The following is a 14663-nucleotide window of genomic DNA, read 5'->3' on the forward strand; positions in this document are numbered from 1 at the left end:
TACCACCTCAAAAGCACCTACTACATTAGTGACACCTACCACCTCAAAAGCACCTACTACATTAGTGACACCTACCACCTCAAAAGCACCTACTACATTAGTGACACCTACCACCTCAAAAGCACCTACTACATTAGTGACACCTACCACCTCAAAAGCACCTACTACATTAGTGACACCTACCACCTCAAAAGCACCTGGTATTTTCATGTTCAATCGTTCTGCCACATCTCTGAAATGCGTGCATCATCAAATTCATATGCATGCCTACCTCTCATTTCCTTAAGTACACCTTCCATATTACTAACACCTGCCAACTCAACAACTCGTAGTCGGTTCATATTTGGTCAAACTACAAACAAACATTCTGTTTTAATCCCAAATCAACTTCAGCTTTAGTAAGTTTTCCTGTTCTTTTTCTAAATACTTATTAGTTTTCTGATTATTTTTTTTGATTTGTTTGGCATGAGAATCAGCAATTTAAGATACAGATAAGTTTATTAAGTAGTGTTGAAAAAATAAATTATGTTGAAAAGATGCTGTTGCTATGAAGGACATTAGAGTAAATTAATCTTAAAAAATGAGTGTAGTAAAATACTGATAAAAAAGATTAATAATATTAGCTGGACATGTAAAACTGCATATATATATATATATATATATATATATATATATATATATATATATATATATAAGTATATATACTTGTTTATTGTTATACAAACATGTCTACATCCCGCCTCCACAAACAGCCACCTGCTTCAATCAAGCAAATATATATATATATTTCTATGGGCAGGATTCACACTTTAACTAATTAACTGATCATTATGCATGTCGCAACACAGTTCGAGTGTAAAGGATAAAAATGTGGGGTATGTTGTTTTATATAAATATATATATATATTTGTAGTCATCGACATACAGTCCTGTTTCGTTGTATCACAACTCATCAGTGCCGCTAGACTAGCACTTCCCCAAGCCGAGGGTTGAACCTAGAACCATCCTGTTGACAGTCAGCAGTTATACCGATCGACCCACGGGAGCAGTGCCCGTAAATAATCTCGCCAGATGTCTATTTAAACAGACATCCGTCCACCACTTGTACAGTGCTCTAACCGCTTTGTTTTCAAAAAAAGAGCAAGCGTATATATATATATATACATATATATATATATATATATATATATATATATATATATATATATATATATATATACAAATTAGAAAAGCATGTTCTTACTATAGGCTTTAAAAATAAAGGTACAAGATTCAATTTGAAATTTATTTATCTTCAAAGTGCATGTATATATATATATATATATATATATATATATATATATATATATATATATATATATATATATATATCCGTTTCAAACAGCTTAGAAGTTGTAAGAGATTTTATTACAAACTTCATGTTATTTAATAATCTTTGTCTTTTTCTGTCAGAAAAAAATACATAAAGAAAATACAAGACACGGCTCGATCTGCATAATTGTGGATATGGCAATCACGCAGACTGACAACAATCTAACAAGTCTGATGGTATTGTGAGATGCTGGTGGGGCGCTCTAAGCTAGTGCTAATGGTCCTTCGGTCCCAGAAACCATGCCTGAACCCAGTCATCATCTGATGAAGGCTTTGTTGGAAGCAATACTGTAAAAAGAACAGTTATTGTATAAACATATATATATATATATATATATATATATATATATATATATATATATATATATATATATACAAATTAGAAAAGCATGTTCTTACTATAGGCTTTAAAAATAAAGGTACAAGATTCAATTTGAAATTTATTTATCTTCAAAGTGCATTTTTATACATTTTACAAAGTAAGGTATAAAAATTTAATTTAAATTGAATCAAAAATTACCTTGTATTAATTTTATGTAATGTACATTTTGTTCCACTTTTTAAAAAAATTATTGAAAATTTTATATCTATATCATTAATTGCTAGATGAAATATAATGTTTTTAAATTGCAACAAAATGTACATTACATAAAATAAATCCAAGGTAATTTTTGGATTTAATTTAAATTAAATTTTTATACCTTACTTTGTAAAATTAATAAAAGTGCATTTTGAAGATAAATAAATTTCAAATTGAATATTATACCTTTATTTAAAGCCTATAGTAAGAACAGTTTCTTTAACAATTTCCATGCCTTTGATGAAATGCTTTTCTAACTTGTATCTTATCTTTTTAAGATTATATTTTAAAACTCTCCTTCTCTCTGTTTCAGAGCGGCATTAAAAAAAGTAAAAATGTTGATATGCCGTAAAATAAAAACGTAGTTCCATCATTTCTCAGAAATGTTTATTATTTATTTTAAAACTTGTAAATAAGTGATTTTATAGAATTGCGTTTTCTACGTACCTTCCATTTAAGAAGTGCTAAGTATATCATAAGAATTTGTTCATCAATGGTTCCGGCAATCAGTTCTGGGACGCTGCAAAATAATGGTCCATATAAATAAACAAATATCAGAATGGAATTAAAGAAATTCAAATAAGAAGGGGGAAAAATCGGCGCTTGTGCAATTGAAGTGTTGAGAACAATTTTGGGGGTTTTTAATTTTTGAAGTACTTCACTCGGAACAAGGGGAGACAAATGATGCTTCAAAACTATAACTTTGAATGATTTCGTTTGGTTTTATCGCAATATTTAATTTTGTAGAATGAAAACGTTCGTTTTATTCACGTTATATGTTCATTCATATATAATTCATTCATATAATAACAACTTTCGTTAATTTCATTATTTTATTTTCTTAGAGACTCTGTTCATTGAAAAATTCGATAACAAATGAAAAAATATGTTCGTAATTTTTCCAAATCATACATTTTAATATAACTACAAAAATATAATTTATTTCGAAATTCTAATTGTTTTTTTTTTTTAAAACGTTGTTTAAATAATGTTTTACTTTGTTTTTGTAGGGAAACTCGTGACTTTCCTGACCAGCACGCGTGCATAATTCTAGGGGTCAGTCGTGGAACGAAATGAAAGAGAAAGAAAGGAAAAACTAACATGGAGAGACAGTTTGTTTAATTGTAAATAATCACGTGACTTTAAATGTTTATGCAAATGAGACTGATCTGTAAAAGCGGACGTAAAGCGAGCATGAGGTGAGTTAAGAGAAGGCGTTTTACTTACGCAGACGTGTAGAAGTCAGCTGGAAAGATCGTTGCGTTTGGAAGTTGGAAATTTTTTACAACGGTGTCGAATTTAATCGAGAAATTGGTGATTTGAAATGCAGAATAAATAACACTTACGTTATTTAATTATAGTGTTATTGCGTTAATTTATTGTGCTGGTTTTGTTCCTACCAAATAAGTTACGCGAAACATTAACAAGACTTTGAATTATCTCCCCTTGTTCCCAATAGAAATATTCAAACATGAATACAAAAAAATTGTATTGAAAACCTAAACTGTACAAGCGCCAAAACAGACGTGCAAATTCTCTCATCGTTAATATTATTAGTTATTATTATTATTAGTTATTATTATTATTAGTTATTATTATTATTATTAGTAGTAGTTATTATTATTATTAGTTATTATTATTATTAGTTATTATTATTATTAGTTATTATTATTATTAGTTATTATTATTATTAGTTATTATTATTATTAGTTATTATTATTAGTTATTATTATTATTATTATTAGTTATTATTATTATTAGTTATTATTATTATTATTAGTTATTATTATTAGTTATTATTATTATTAGTTAGTATTATTATTAGTTATTATTATTATTAGTTATTATTATTATGATTAGTTATTATTATTAGTTGTTATTATTATTAATAATAATAATAATTATTATTATTAGTTATTATTATTAGTTATTATTATTATTAGTTATTATTATTATTAGTTATTATCTCACCTTCGTGACTTATCTCTCCTAACACTCCTGCACGGTTTTTCTTTTCTGTTTATCTCATTATAAAGGTTCTGTTATTTATTGACAAATGGCGTTATTTCCCAAACAATGGTGTACTTGTTTTACTTAACAAAACCTCAGACGCGATTGTCATCGGAGTTCGTGTTTGCTAAATTTAAACAAACATTGCTGTGAACGACTTACAAAGTCTGGGAAAAACATTTCCGTCGTTCTGTCTTTGGTTTGGAATAATATTCATATCGTTATTATCTTGTCAGATTGAAGTGAAAAATATTATTGGAAGCGTTTGAAGACATATATGTGAAGAATATCCGTACTTGTTTCTTTTTTCTCCTTTAGAATAACCTTTAAAACGAAGCCAGCGAGAGAAAAGCGACAAAGAAACTGATTCAGCTGTGGTTAAATTTTGACCTTTTATATTGCATTAAAAAGACCAGATTTGTTGGCATATCCATTATATTAAGAATAATAGGAATTGGAACCACAGAGACAATCTTCTTATGCAACTTATTTAAACGCAAAATAAGCGATCTATAACAACTTAAAAAATGTCAATATGATAGATAATATTATATATATATATATATATAAAGCTGAATGTGTGTGTGTGTGTGTGTGTGTGTGTGTGTGTGTGTGTGTGTGTGTGTGTGTGTGTGTGTGTGTGTGTGTGTGTGTGTGTGTGTGTGTGTCTGGTCACGAATAGGCTCCTATATGCTTGACTATTTTAAAAAACTGATTGCATATAATGATAGAAGATGTATCGAGACACAGGAATGGGTATGTTTGATCCTGCAGAACGGTTGTTCATTAAAATTGTGTGGTCTGCGTTCGCGCCTGTTCCACAAAGTATGGAAATAAAATATTTAAAAATTAAAAAAAAACGTTTAAAAGTGTTTTTGATATAGATGTATATAAGAATACTTTGATAAGTATGTTTAAACTTAAAAAGAGATGGTATGATGAAATTGTAGGGTCTGCGTTTACGCCTAGCCTCCATAGAATGGAAATAGGCACAAACTTTAATAAAGACTTTTCATATCTATCTGCGTAAGTATACTTTGATAATTATGTTTCTATTTATATAATAATATATATATACACTATTATATAAATGGAACATTGTCTACGTGTATATACACACACACATACAAACACACATATACGTATATATATATATATATATATATATATATATATATATATATATATATATATAGCCAGTAGAGTTTAGTTTCCTAGAAGTACATCCAATGAAACAACATGTGTCTACCAAAGAGTGCTCAATGAGTAAAAAGGGCAGGTATATGAAATTTATTTATACAAACATTGATGGCTACATATGTGCATACATATTTATGTAATCACCCGCGCTGGGGGATTACGTCTTCAGGCCAAGAATTATCGTCGAGAACTGATATTTCAAACAATGGTGAGAAGCCTTGACTGTCATTTGGGCTATTAGGTTTCGATCCTGGCTTGAGCCGCACTGATGAGCTTTGAAACAGCGAAACAGTACTGCATATGAATGACTATATATATATATATATATATAGAGAGAGAGAGAGAGAGAGAAAGAGAGAGAGAGAGAGGGGGAGAGGGAGAGAGAATGGACGTTGTCTCCGTATGTATGTATGTGTGTGTGACTTCGTTCCCTAATCGACTCTGAAACGGCTTGACCGATTTTTTAAGAAAATTCACAAAAATGTACTTCATATATCTGGCAGTGTTCTTAGATAGTGTTTGTATCGAGTTGTTTTCGATAAGTATCGAGAAAGGAAATCTGATAAAAGAAGGAACGAGCAATTTTAACTAAAGTTATCACCACAAGTTTATTTCAGAAGTTTTATTGCCACATAAGCATTAAGGTCTGCAATATAAAATCAAATGTAGACTCTTTGATATGATAGTGATGCGTTTGAAATAAACGTTTCGTTTAGAGCACAATTGAACCGTGATACTTGACTTTTTTCCATTTAAATGTTAATTAAAGCAATTATCTCCGCACAAGCAGAAAGTCCAGACTTATAAAATAAACATTTGTTACATATAGGGGTTTCATTGGGAGAGTCTTATTATAAGTGATGCTTTTTCTTAGTGAGAGAGATTTATTAAGAGGAATGTTGATGTAAGAGACTTAGAGAGATTGTTCATGTTAGGAGAGATTCTTATATATTAAACGTTCATTCCTTAATTGTGTAGAAGAAGAAAACTCTTTGAGTGATGACATAGTGTTCAGACAGTTCGGACATTGTGTAGACATGATGATGTTGAGACGTGTATGTAAAGACATTTTATAACACAAATATATAATACAATTTCACATTACCTTTTTGTAACGATCATAAGACAAGACGAGCTTTACAAAACACATAATGGTTTATTTCGTCACGACCGGCCGTTTCCATCACCAAGAATTCAAAGTCTCACATTTTAGTTTCAACGTGACGTCTCGCTCCCTATACGATCTGACTCCCTCCGAGTTTCTTCACTGACTGACTAACTCTCAAGTTTTTTTCTCTATTCCTAGAACTTTCTATTTTCCGTGACGTCATACACATGTTAAAATATGTGCTTCTTTCACGTGTTATGGACATACGTGTCCAAAACTTTTCCTATTTCTACAAAAGGAATTTTAACCTATATTCAATATGTTAAAAACATTATCTTATAAGCTGCATTCTTTCAATTTAAAATTTCATAACAAACTTGAGAGTTTACATTCTTTCCTTGAAATATTTATCTATATTCTAAACAAATGTTTGTTTTACATTTTTAAATTCTCACACGTAATCTATTTCTAAACTAAATTACGAGGTTCGAATTTGTCTATTGCTATTTCATTTTCATTTTAAACTAAATTCTCCATTTTTATACTTACATAAAAAGGGGACAGCCCTTATCATGTAACACATTGGGTTGTTTGATATGACAAGAGATCGTTCGAAATCAATGTTTGTGTTTAGAGCATAACTGAACCATGTTACTTATCCTTTGCTCTTTTAAACTTTAATTCAAGCTATTATCTATAAAAATAATTTTATAAAATCAACAATAAATTCTCTACAGTACAATGTTAACTACAATGTATTGTGCACTAAGTCACTGCGGGGAGGCGTATTCAGCTTTCTCCCGGTGCACCGATGTAGGTTCCCAATTAGAGACCGCAATTAATCAATTTAATTTTAAAAAATGGAAGATTTCACAGATGTCGATTACAATAAAAAATATGTGAGCGTTAAATATAGGTTGATCATTATTCAATCCCGAGCAACGTCGGGTATCTTTGCTAGTACCGTCATTGGATTATTTACCTTTCACCAGACTACCCATTCACGTGTAATCACCTTTTTCTACGCCATATTCCCTCTGCTCCACTTTTTGTTAACAAGTAAGATCTTTGACTTACTTGTTGTTTCATCAAATACTTTTGTATGCAAAATCCGATCCCGCATTTTGCTAATCCCTACCCTCTGATGAGAAAGAAAGTATTTCTTCGAAACTCCGCAGATTAAGGACTATCCACTTATCAAGTGTTTCCTTTTCAGATTAAATATGTTTTTAACTCTTTTTCAACGTGTTTTTAACATGTTTTAATAACTGTTTGCTCATATATATATATATATATATATATATATATATATATATATATACAGGGGTGTACCGATCAATTACTTCTCTCTCTCCTATTTAAATTAAACCATTTCATCACTACCAAGTAACTCATCAGACAGCTTTGACATATTAACATAGTAAATGCTAATTTAACTTAATATTTGTTAAGTGTCTGGCCATTATTATGGCTGTTTTGGCTTTATTAAATAAAATTGCAAAATACAAAGTACAATTCCCAATTCCTCGATTAATATAATTGAACAGCTAGATAAGGAAAAAATTATAAATCAACTACAAATTAAAATTCTTTAAGTGAATAATTGTAAGCTGAAGTTCTGCACCTGCTCTACTCCCTCTTTTATTCTTGCCGCCTGAATGCTCTGCTCTTGCAGTCATCTCAATATATAAAGTTGAATACTTTTTACTTGTAATGCAGAAACATATAAGTTTCTCTATTCTCAGGCTACAGCCTGTTCCTCGTAAGTTCATGCAAATTATCACCCGGACTAAATAGCCTCTCACTCTTCACGGAGCAGTGGTGATGTCTCCTGTGTCTTCTTCCACCAATGAAATGAGTCATCACCTCTTGTAACCTGTGGCCATTATTATCCCAAATTTTCTTCTTGGCCAATATAATTCTCTAGTGGTTTAGTGTTTTGCTGGAGGCGCATAGTTGCTACCACTTGTTCCTGGAATGTCTGTCCCTAAATATTCATTGTGTTTCCTTCTCTTAGCTGCAACTTTTATCCGGGTGAGCATTTCTAAGATGGTTCAGCGTATTAGTCATAGTAAAAGTTTTTGCTGATCTGTCATCCCTTGATATCGTGGTTTGACATAACTTGCAAACAGCTGTCTTCTTGTTCTTGGAATTGACATCAAAATGCTCTCAGCAGAAACTTCTTGTCATAATGGTTGAAGTTTATTGTCAATATTTAATTATTTTTTTACGTATTTAAATTACTTATTTCTGAGATTTAATTAGTATTTCCTCTCAATAAAATATACCAAAAATATTCTTCACTGCCAAAACAAATACATTCCACGCTCCCTGTACCACTTCGTTCATTGAGTCTTCGAATTCTTTATTTCTGATGAGCTGCCGGATCTGAGAACCGTAAAACATGCCCGCTTTCAATTTCTCCTTGGTAACAATCCTGGAAGAGCCTGGCACAAGTTAGTGAAGGATTCACCATCTTTCTATCTTGATGAACTGCTTTACTAAGCATTATGTACAGCGGCGGGAAGAATATTCTGTCTTTGTCCACCGGAGGGCCGTTGAGGATGTTCCTTTTTTTGCGAGGCAACGATTCCTCCTGTACTAGCGGGTCCTCCTTTCTGTATGCTGAATACTAATTTTTAGAAGATTTCATGGTTTTAGTACATCAAATTGATCCATTTTTCGACACAATCACCAAGAATTATCGAACCTGAATAGTTCTTGTCATTAAAATAATAATTCGCAATCAAACAGGACATTTAAGCCCACCAATGTCATATAAAATGATCCGCACATGCGTACACGTGAATAAAAACGTAAAAAAAACAACAAAATATGGCTATATCGCACTAATTTGGCCTTATTGAGCAAACCTGATGTAATTTTTGGATTCAGTGCATCAGATTCGTTCTAAATCAGCTGAAAACGCACACAACAAATTTGTTGCTGACCAGTAACGGATTTTGTGTTTTATTATTATTTGTATTTGCGGACAACATTTTCAATAAAAATTCACTTTCGACAGTTTTAAGATCGGCTTTTCTGGCGTCGTGACCCTCATGGCTTGTTTAGTTGCACGATGAATCGAAATTTTCGTGCGCTTAGAATGTAACGTATTAGACTTACTAGTATATCATTAAGGAAATAGATCAGATTATTTGATTTCTTGTTTAATTAAATTAATGACATGTGACACTTTGTTTACCAGTCTCCTCCCAGACGATTGTTGTCTGTGGCAAGATTCTAAGCTACCTGAAATAATGGAACATCTATTTTCAATCATGCTGCTACCGTTTTAATAATAGCATTCTCCACACAGGGGTCCGTCATTTATCACCAAATCCGAAAACAGTTTTCTGAAATCAAATGATTTTTTTCTAGATTTCAGCAAGAATTCTTTGAGTATTACTCCAGACGATCATACGCATGTGCGTAGTTCCTGTTCGCTTCGAGATATGCGAATGTGCATGGTTATTTAATGTGTCCATGCACAAAGTCTACAGAACAGGTTAATAGTAGCTTTTTTCCAGGTCTGAGAGAAAAGGATATTTAGTTTAAATTCTTAATATCAGACGTGATACCTATAATTTGTTTTGGCTTCATCGCGTATTTAGATGTTCTGGAAAAGCTGCTTTAAATATATTGCCTTGCTTTAAGGAAACAAGAAAATCTCACAAAAAAGATTGTGGGGGGGTCGTAGTAGGATGCGTGAGAAATAATTTCGTATGGATCCAAGATTTCGACAGAACGTTTGAAAACAGTATCTAAAGAAGGTCGGAGTTTATGTCGATCAAAATTTACTTGTGCAGTTTACGAACCGTGTGAGTTTTTTAGATAATATTTTCAAGTAAAATTTAATGTTTGCGGTATCCTTTGTTTATTAAATTGTTTTGGCTTCATCGCGTATTTAGATGTTCTGGAAAAGCTGCTTTAAATATATTGCCTTGCTTTAAGGAAGCAAGAAAATCTCACAAAAAGATTGGGGGGGGTCGTAGTAGGACGTGTGAGAAATAATTTCGTATGGATCCAAGATTTCGACAGAACGTTTGAAAACAGTATCTAAAGAAGGTCGGAGTTTATGTCGATCAAAATTTACTTGTGCAGTTTACGAACCGTGTGAGTTTTTTAGATAATATTTTCAAGTAAAATTTAATGTTTGCGGTATCCTTTGTTTATTAAATTGTTAAATAAAAATATAGACTAGTTAACAACCCCCTCCACATTTCTAAAAGTAACGCTATTATTTCAGCACGATTGGTAAAAGTGAAAATAGTACTTTAAATCATACAAGTAAGTAAATGCTCAATCCTCATCTTGTAACGCTGTCCAGGGACCAACACATTGTAGTCTCAGTCGCAAAGGATACAAAAATTAGGAAAGAACTTCAACTCGCTTTTTATGTTGTTGTTGTTGTTGTTGTACGACATTTATTTCTTCATTATCTCGTTACCGCTGTGGCGTCCCTCACGTCATCGAGCTCTCGAACATCATCCACGCCTTTCGCGTGATCTTGAACGTTATCCCCGCCGTTAACGTGATATCCTTTTTAAAGTTTTTATTTCTCCTTATCGGTGTCGTCATTTCGCATGCATTAGCATACGCGAGTCCGTGCTCTGATACAATCTTTAAAAAAATATATTTTGTAAATATTACCATTGAAGTAAGCTAGGGGACAATATCAGTTGGGTAAGAACACATCCGTTAACGCCTCCTTCTGATGAGACGATCACTAAGATGTCCCACGATGACTCCACTGTACTTTTTTTTATCTCCTTATCTTGTTAAAGGAAGACAAATATTTCTTACCTTAGAATGTCTTTTTTAATTCCAAACTGCGATTCAATATTTTCAAGGAGATTCGACAGATGCTGAGATTTCGTCTGTGAAATACAAAAAATGAATAAATAATAATTTAATTCTTTCTCGGATATTTTTTTTAAAAGTCTTACCCTTGCACATCGCATGGATTTCGACAAATATTTTTTTTCCAAAAAAAAATATATTTTTGAGGGTGTTTTTGTTAAAGATTTTATGAAGGGTGTTTTGTATCCACTGTCTTTAAGGGCTTTACTATAAAAGTTTTTATGGGCATTGAAGATTTCTTTTTTAGATGAGTTGCCACTAGTTGGACATATAATGTATTAGCATTGCCCTTTCTATATGGTTCATATGATTGTTTTATTAGATTGAAAGTTACATCAATGAAATGTACTACTTTTAGATTAGAGTTAATATAGACTTTGAAATTAATTCTTTAAAATTCTCTAAGTATGTTTTTTTTACGTTCTCACATTTTCGATATTTATTACCTTCAGACCATCATCGCCTATAGTATTCAGCTGAACACTCTTAGTGATATTATATAAGATGTACAGGCCCATTATGTCAGTCATTTCAGCCGAGTCTAGGGATCCCATCGCCACATCAAAAGAACCTTGTTGGTCCTTTTTGGTCCATTGTTCATTTTGACTAATTAAGATCGTCTTTCCACATCTCTTAATAATATCAATTTCGGTCTTCATTATGTCGGAACAAATTGAGGCGAACTCCAGTACCTCCTCGCAAAGATGGATAGTAATTGAAGGGTAGTAATTTTCAATATCAAATTGGATAAAAGAACAATTATGCTTGTGTTTAATACTAGAAACCCAACTAATTGCTTCAGCAGTGTCTACCCAGAGGTCTAATTTATACGCAGATTTAATTTGGCAATTGACTCTTTCAAGTATCTTTTTGCTAATTTTTCCTGTTTCAGGTCTAGTCGGGTTGATGAGTCTAGTTGGTGGTTTACTTATGATCTTTAAGGAGGATATAACATCCATTAGTGTTTAATTTGCTAACTCTATTACTTATTTTAAAAGTGTCTGTTTAAGTCTTGCTATTACGGTTTATTTTATTTATGAGGTCTTATTTAGATTTTATATAATCTTTAGTGATATTCTGTTCAAGCAGTTTGTGGTGCTCTTGTTTGGTAAGTTTATAGAAATGTTGTGTCTTATCTGCCTAACAATAATATGTTTGCATTTGTTAATTTACTTAACCGTAAGATCCAACTTTCTCTAGAAGTGGAGTTTGGTTTTATGAAAGGTAATTTCCTTGTCAATATCCATTAAATCCTTCTCGAATAAATTCAGTTGTTTAACACGGGGTGCAGTGTCCTCGTACCTAAACCCGAAATAGTAATCCATATTGTAATGGTATTTATCAGATTTATGTAGAAAAAACTTCGTTTTCCATTTCATTCGTCTCAATAATTCATCTATCGTCATTGTAAGGACCAGAAGGTAATTCCAATTATTGATGGTTGGGATGTTCTTCAGAGATGTATGGAAATTAAATTTCTTCATGTCTAGATGTAATGAACCAGTGTTGTAGAGTGTTCGACAATGAGGGAGCTGATATTTAAAATTAAAGGCTTTATTATTATTATTAGTAGTAGTAGTAGTAGTAGTAGTAGTAGTAGTATCATTGCAGTTATTATTATTATTATTATGATCATCATCATAATCTATATATTAATACGATACCGTGTGCATTCTTTTATGCTACACTTACATACGGATCGTTTACTTGGTTTGTTCTTCTATTTCTTGTCATGAATACTTTTACCAAGAATCTTCATAAGTTTTGGTTTCGGTTCCGACTATAGCTGATGGCACTTAAATCATCTATTATTTTTATAAATAATTTTATAAAGAATTCTTCATAAGTTTTGGTTTCGATTATGGCTGAAGGAAGTTATATATATATATATATATATATATATATATATATATATATATATATATATATATATATATATATATATATATACACAAATATTTTTATAAGTTTTTATTTTGGTTTCGATTCAAGCTCATGCACCCAAGTAATATGGATACATTTTTGAAATCGCAACTTTATAACATGTAAAAATCGATAGAACATTAACTCTATGATAATATATACGAAATCTGCAAGAATTAAAATATCTTATTTAAGCGTACTTAACGACCGAGATTTACCGTGCGTTCGTGTAAGCTTAGATAAATACTTTAGCAATTTTAACAAAAAGAGCTACAATAATATCAGAGTGTCTCCATTTACACTGAACATTTAAAGAATGCCAACACCAATATATTACATATGAATGAGCCCTCTGTGGAATTTCCACAGGCCCTGCTAGTTATTATTATTATTATTATTATTATTATTATTATTATTATTATTATTATTATATCTTTAATTTTCATTGCTGGAAATTTTAATTTTAAATTTTAAATTGTTAACTTCATTGTGATAAATATATTGTTTCAAGAGAACGCAGCCTAATTACCTTTGCATGAAGTCGTCTCAGTGATTTATTATTTCTTTACACACATATGTGAGTAATAGTTGTATATGTCCTGCTAGGTGTGTGCCACGCATATAAGTGCCTTACTGCAACCCCTATTTACTAACTTGTCTTTACCCACCCTCCCCCGTTTACATCGATTTCTTTCGTTGGCATGTTATTTTAACACCCTTAAACTTGGTGTATTTCAAATTTTTTCGCCCCTCCTCATTTCTTATAGTAATGTAATGTAATCATACTGACCCTTTCTCTTTCGTCTGTCTTCCTATTCTTTCTTTTATTTTTCTTTCTTTTCTTTTCTTTCTTCCTTTTCTTCCTTTTATCTGTATATTCCTTTTCCTTCTTTATCTCCTTCTATTCTTCTTATTTATTCTGTTAAGCCTTGATATCCCTTTTCCCCATATTGGCTTTGATTTCGTGTCTAAAATGTCACTTAACATAACCCTTCTCACTTTAGGTTAGTGATTTAATATTTCACTTTAATAAATAAAAAATATGTTTCACTTCTTTCACGTAAGTAGTGTTTTAGCACTCTTGTATCAACCTTGCTTAAATTCCATTGGTTGCTTCACCTCTGGAAAATAGTAAGCTGGAATATATATATATATATATATATATATATATATATATATATATATATATGTGTGTGTGTGTGTGTGTGTGTGTGTGTGTGTGTGTGTGTGTGTGTGTGTGAAATAAATCTATGGCATATATATTTGACAATATATATATGTGTGTGTGTGTGTGTGTGTGTGTGTGTGTGTGTGTGTGTGTGTGTGTGTGTGTGTGTGTGTGTGAGTAAAATAAATCTATGGCATATATATTTGACAATATATATGCGCGTGTGTGTGTGTGTGTGAAATAAATCTATGGCATATATATTTGACAATATATGTGTGCGTGTGTGTGAAATAAATCTATGGCATATATATTTGGCAATATATATGTGTGTGTGTGTGTGTGTGTGTGTGAAATAAATTTATGGCATATATATTTCACAATATATGTGTGTGTGTCTGTGTCTGTGTGTGTGAAATAAATCTATGGCATATATATTTGAC

General features: G+C 31.4%; 1 protein-coding gene across 2 annotated transcripts in view; it reads right to left on the bottom strand.

Moving 5' to 3' along the window:
* The window catches only part of LOC145293744 (uncharacterized), a 276588-nt gene that overhangs the window by 57418 nt on the left and 204507 nt on the right, over nucleotides 1-14663 (bottom strand). For both annotated transcript variants that reach the window (XM_080140219.1, XM_080140221.1), the window contains exons 7-8: nucleotides 11076-11149; nucleotides 2399-2471 (exon numbers count right to left, since the gene is read on the bottom strand). In XM_080140219.1, the coding sequence (XP_079996345.1) occupies nucleotides 2399-2471; nucleotides 11076-11149 (147 nt within the window). The remainder of the gene's footprint in view (nucleotides 1-2398; nucleotides 2472-11075; nucleotides 11150-14663) is intronic.

Source organism: Euprymna scolopes, chromosome 15 (genome assembly GCF_053919585.1).
Source record: "Euprymna scolopes isolate OS-2025 chromosome 15, ASM5391958v1, whole genome shotgun sequence".
Taxonomy (NCBI): domain Eukaryota; kingdom Metazoa; phylum Mollusca; class Cephalopoda; order Sepiida; family Sepiolidae; genus Euprymna; species Euprymna scolopes.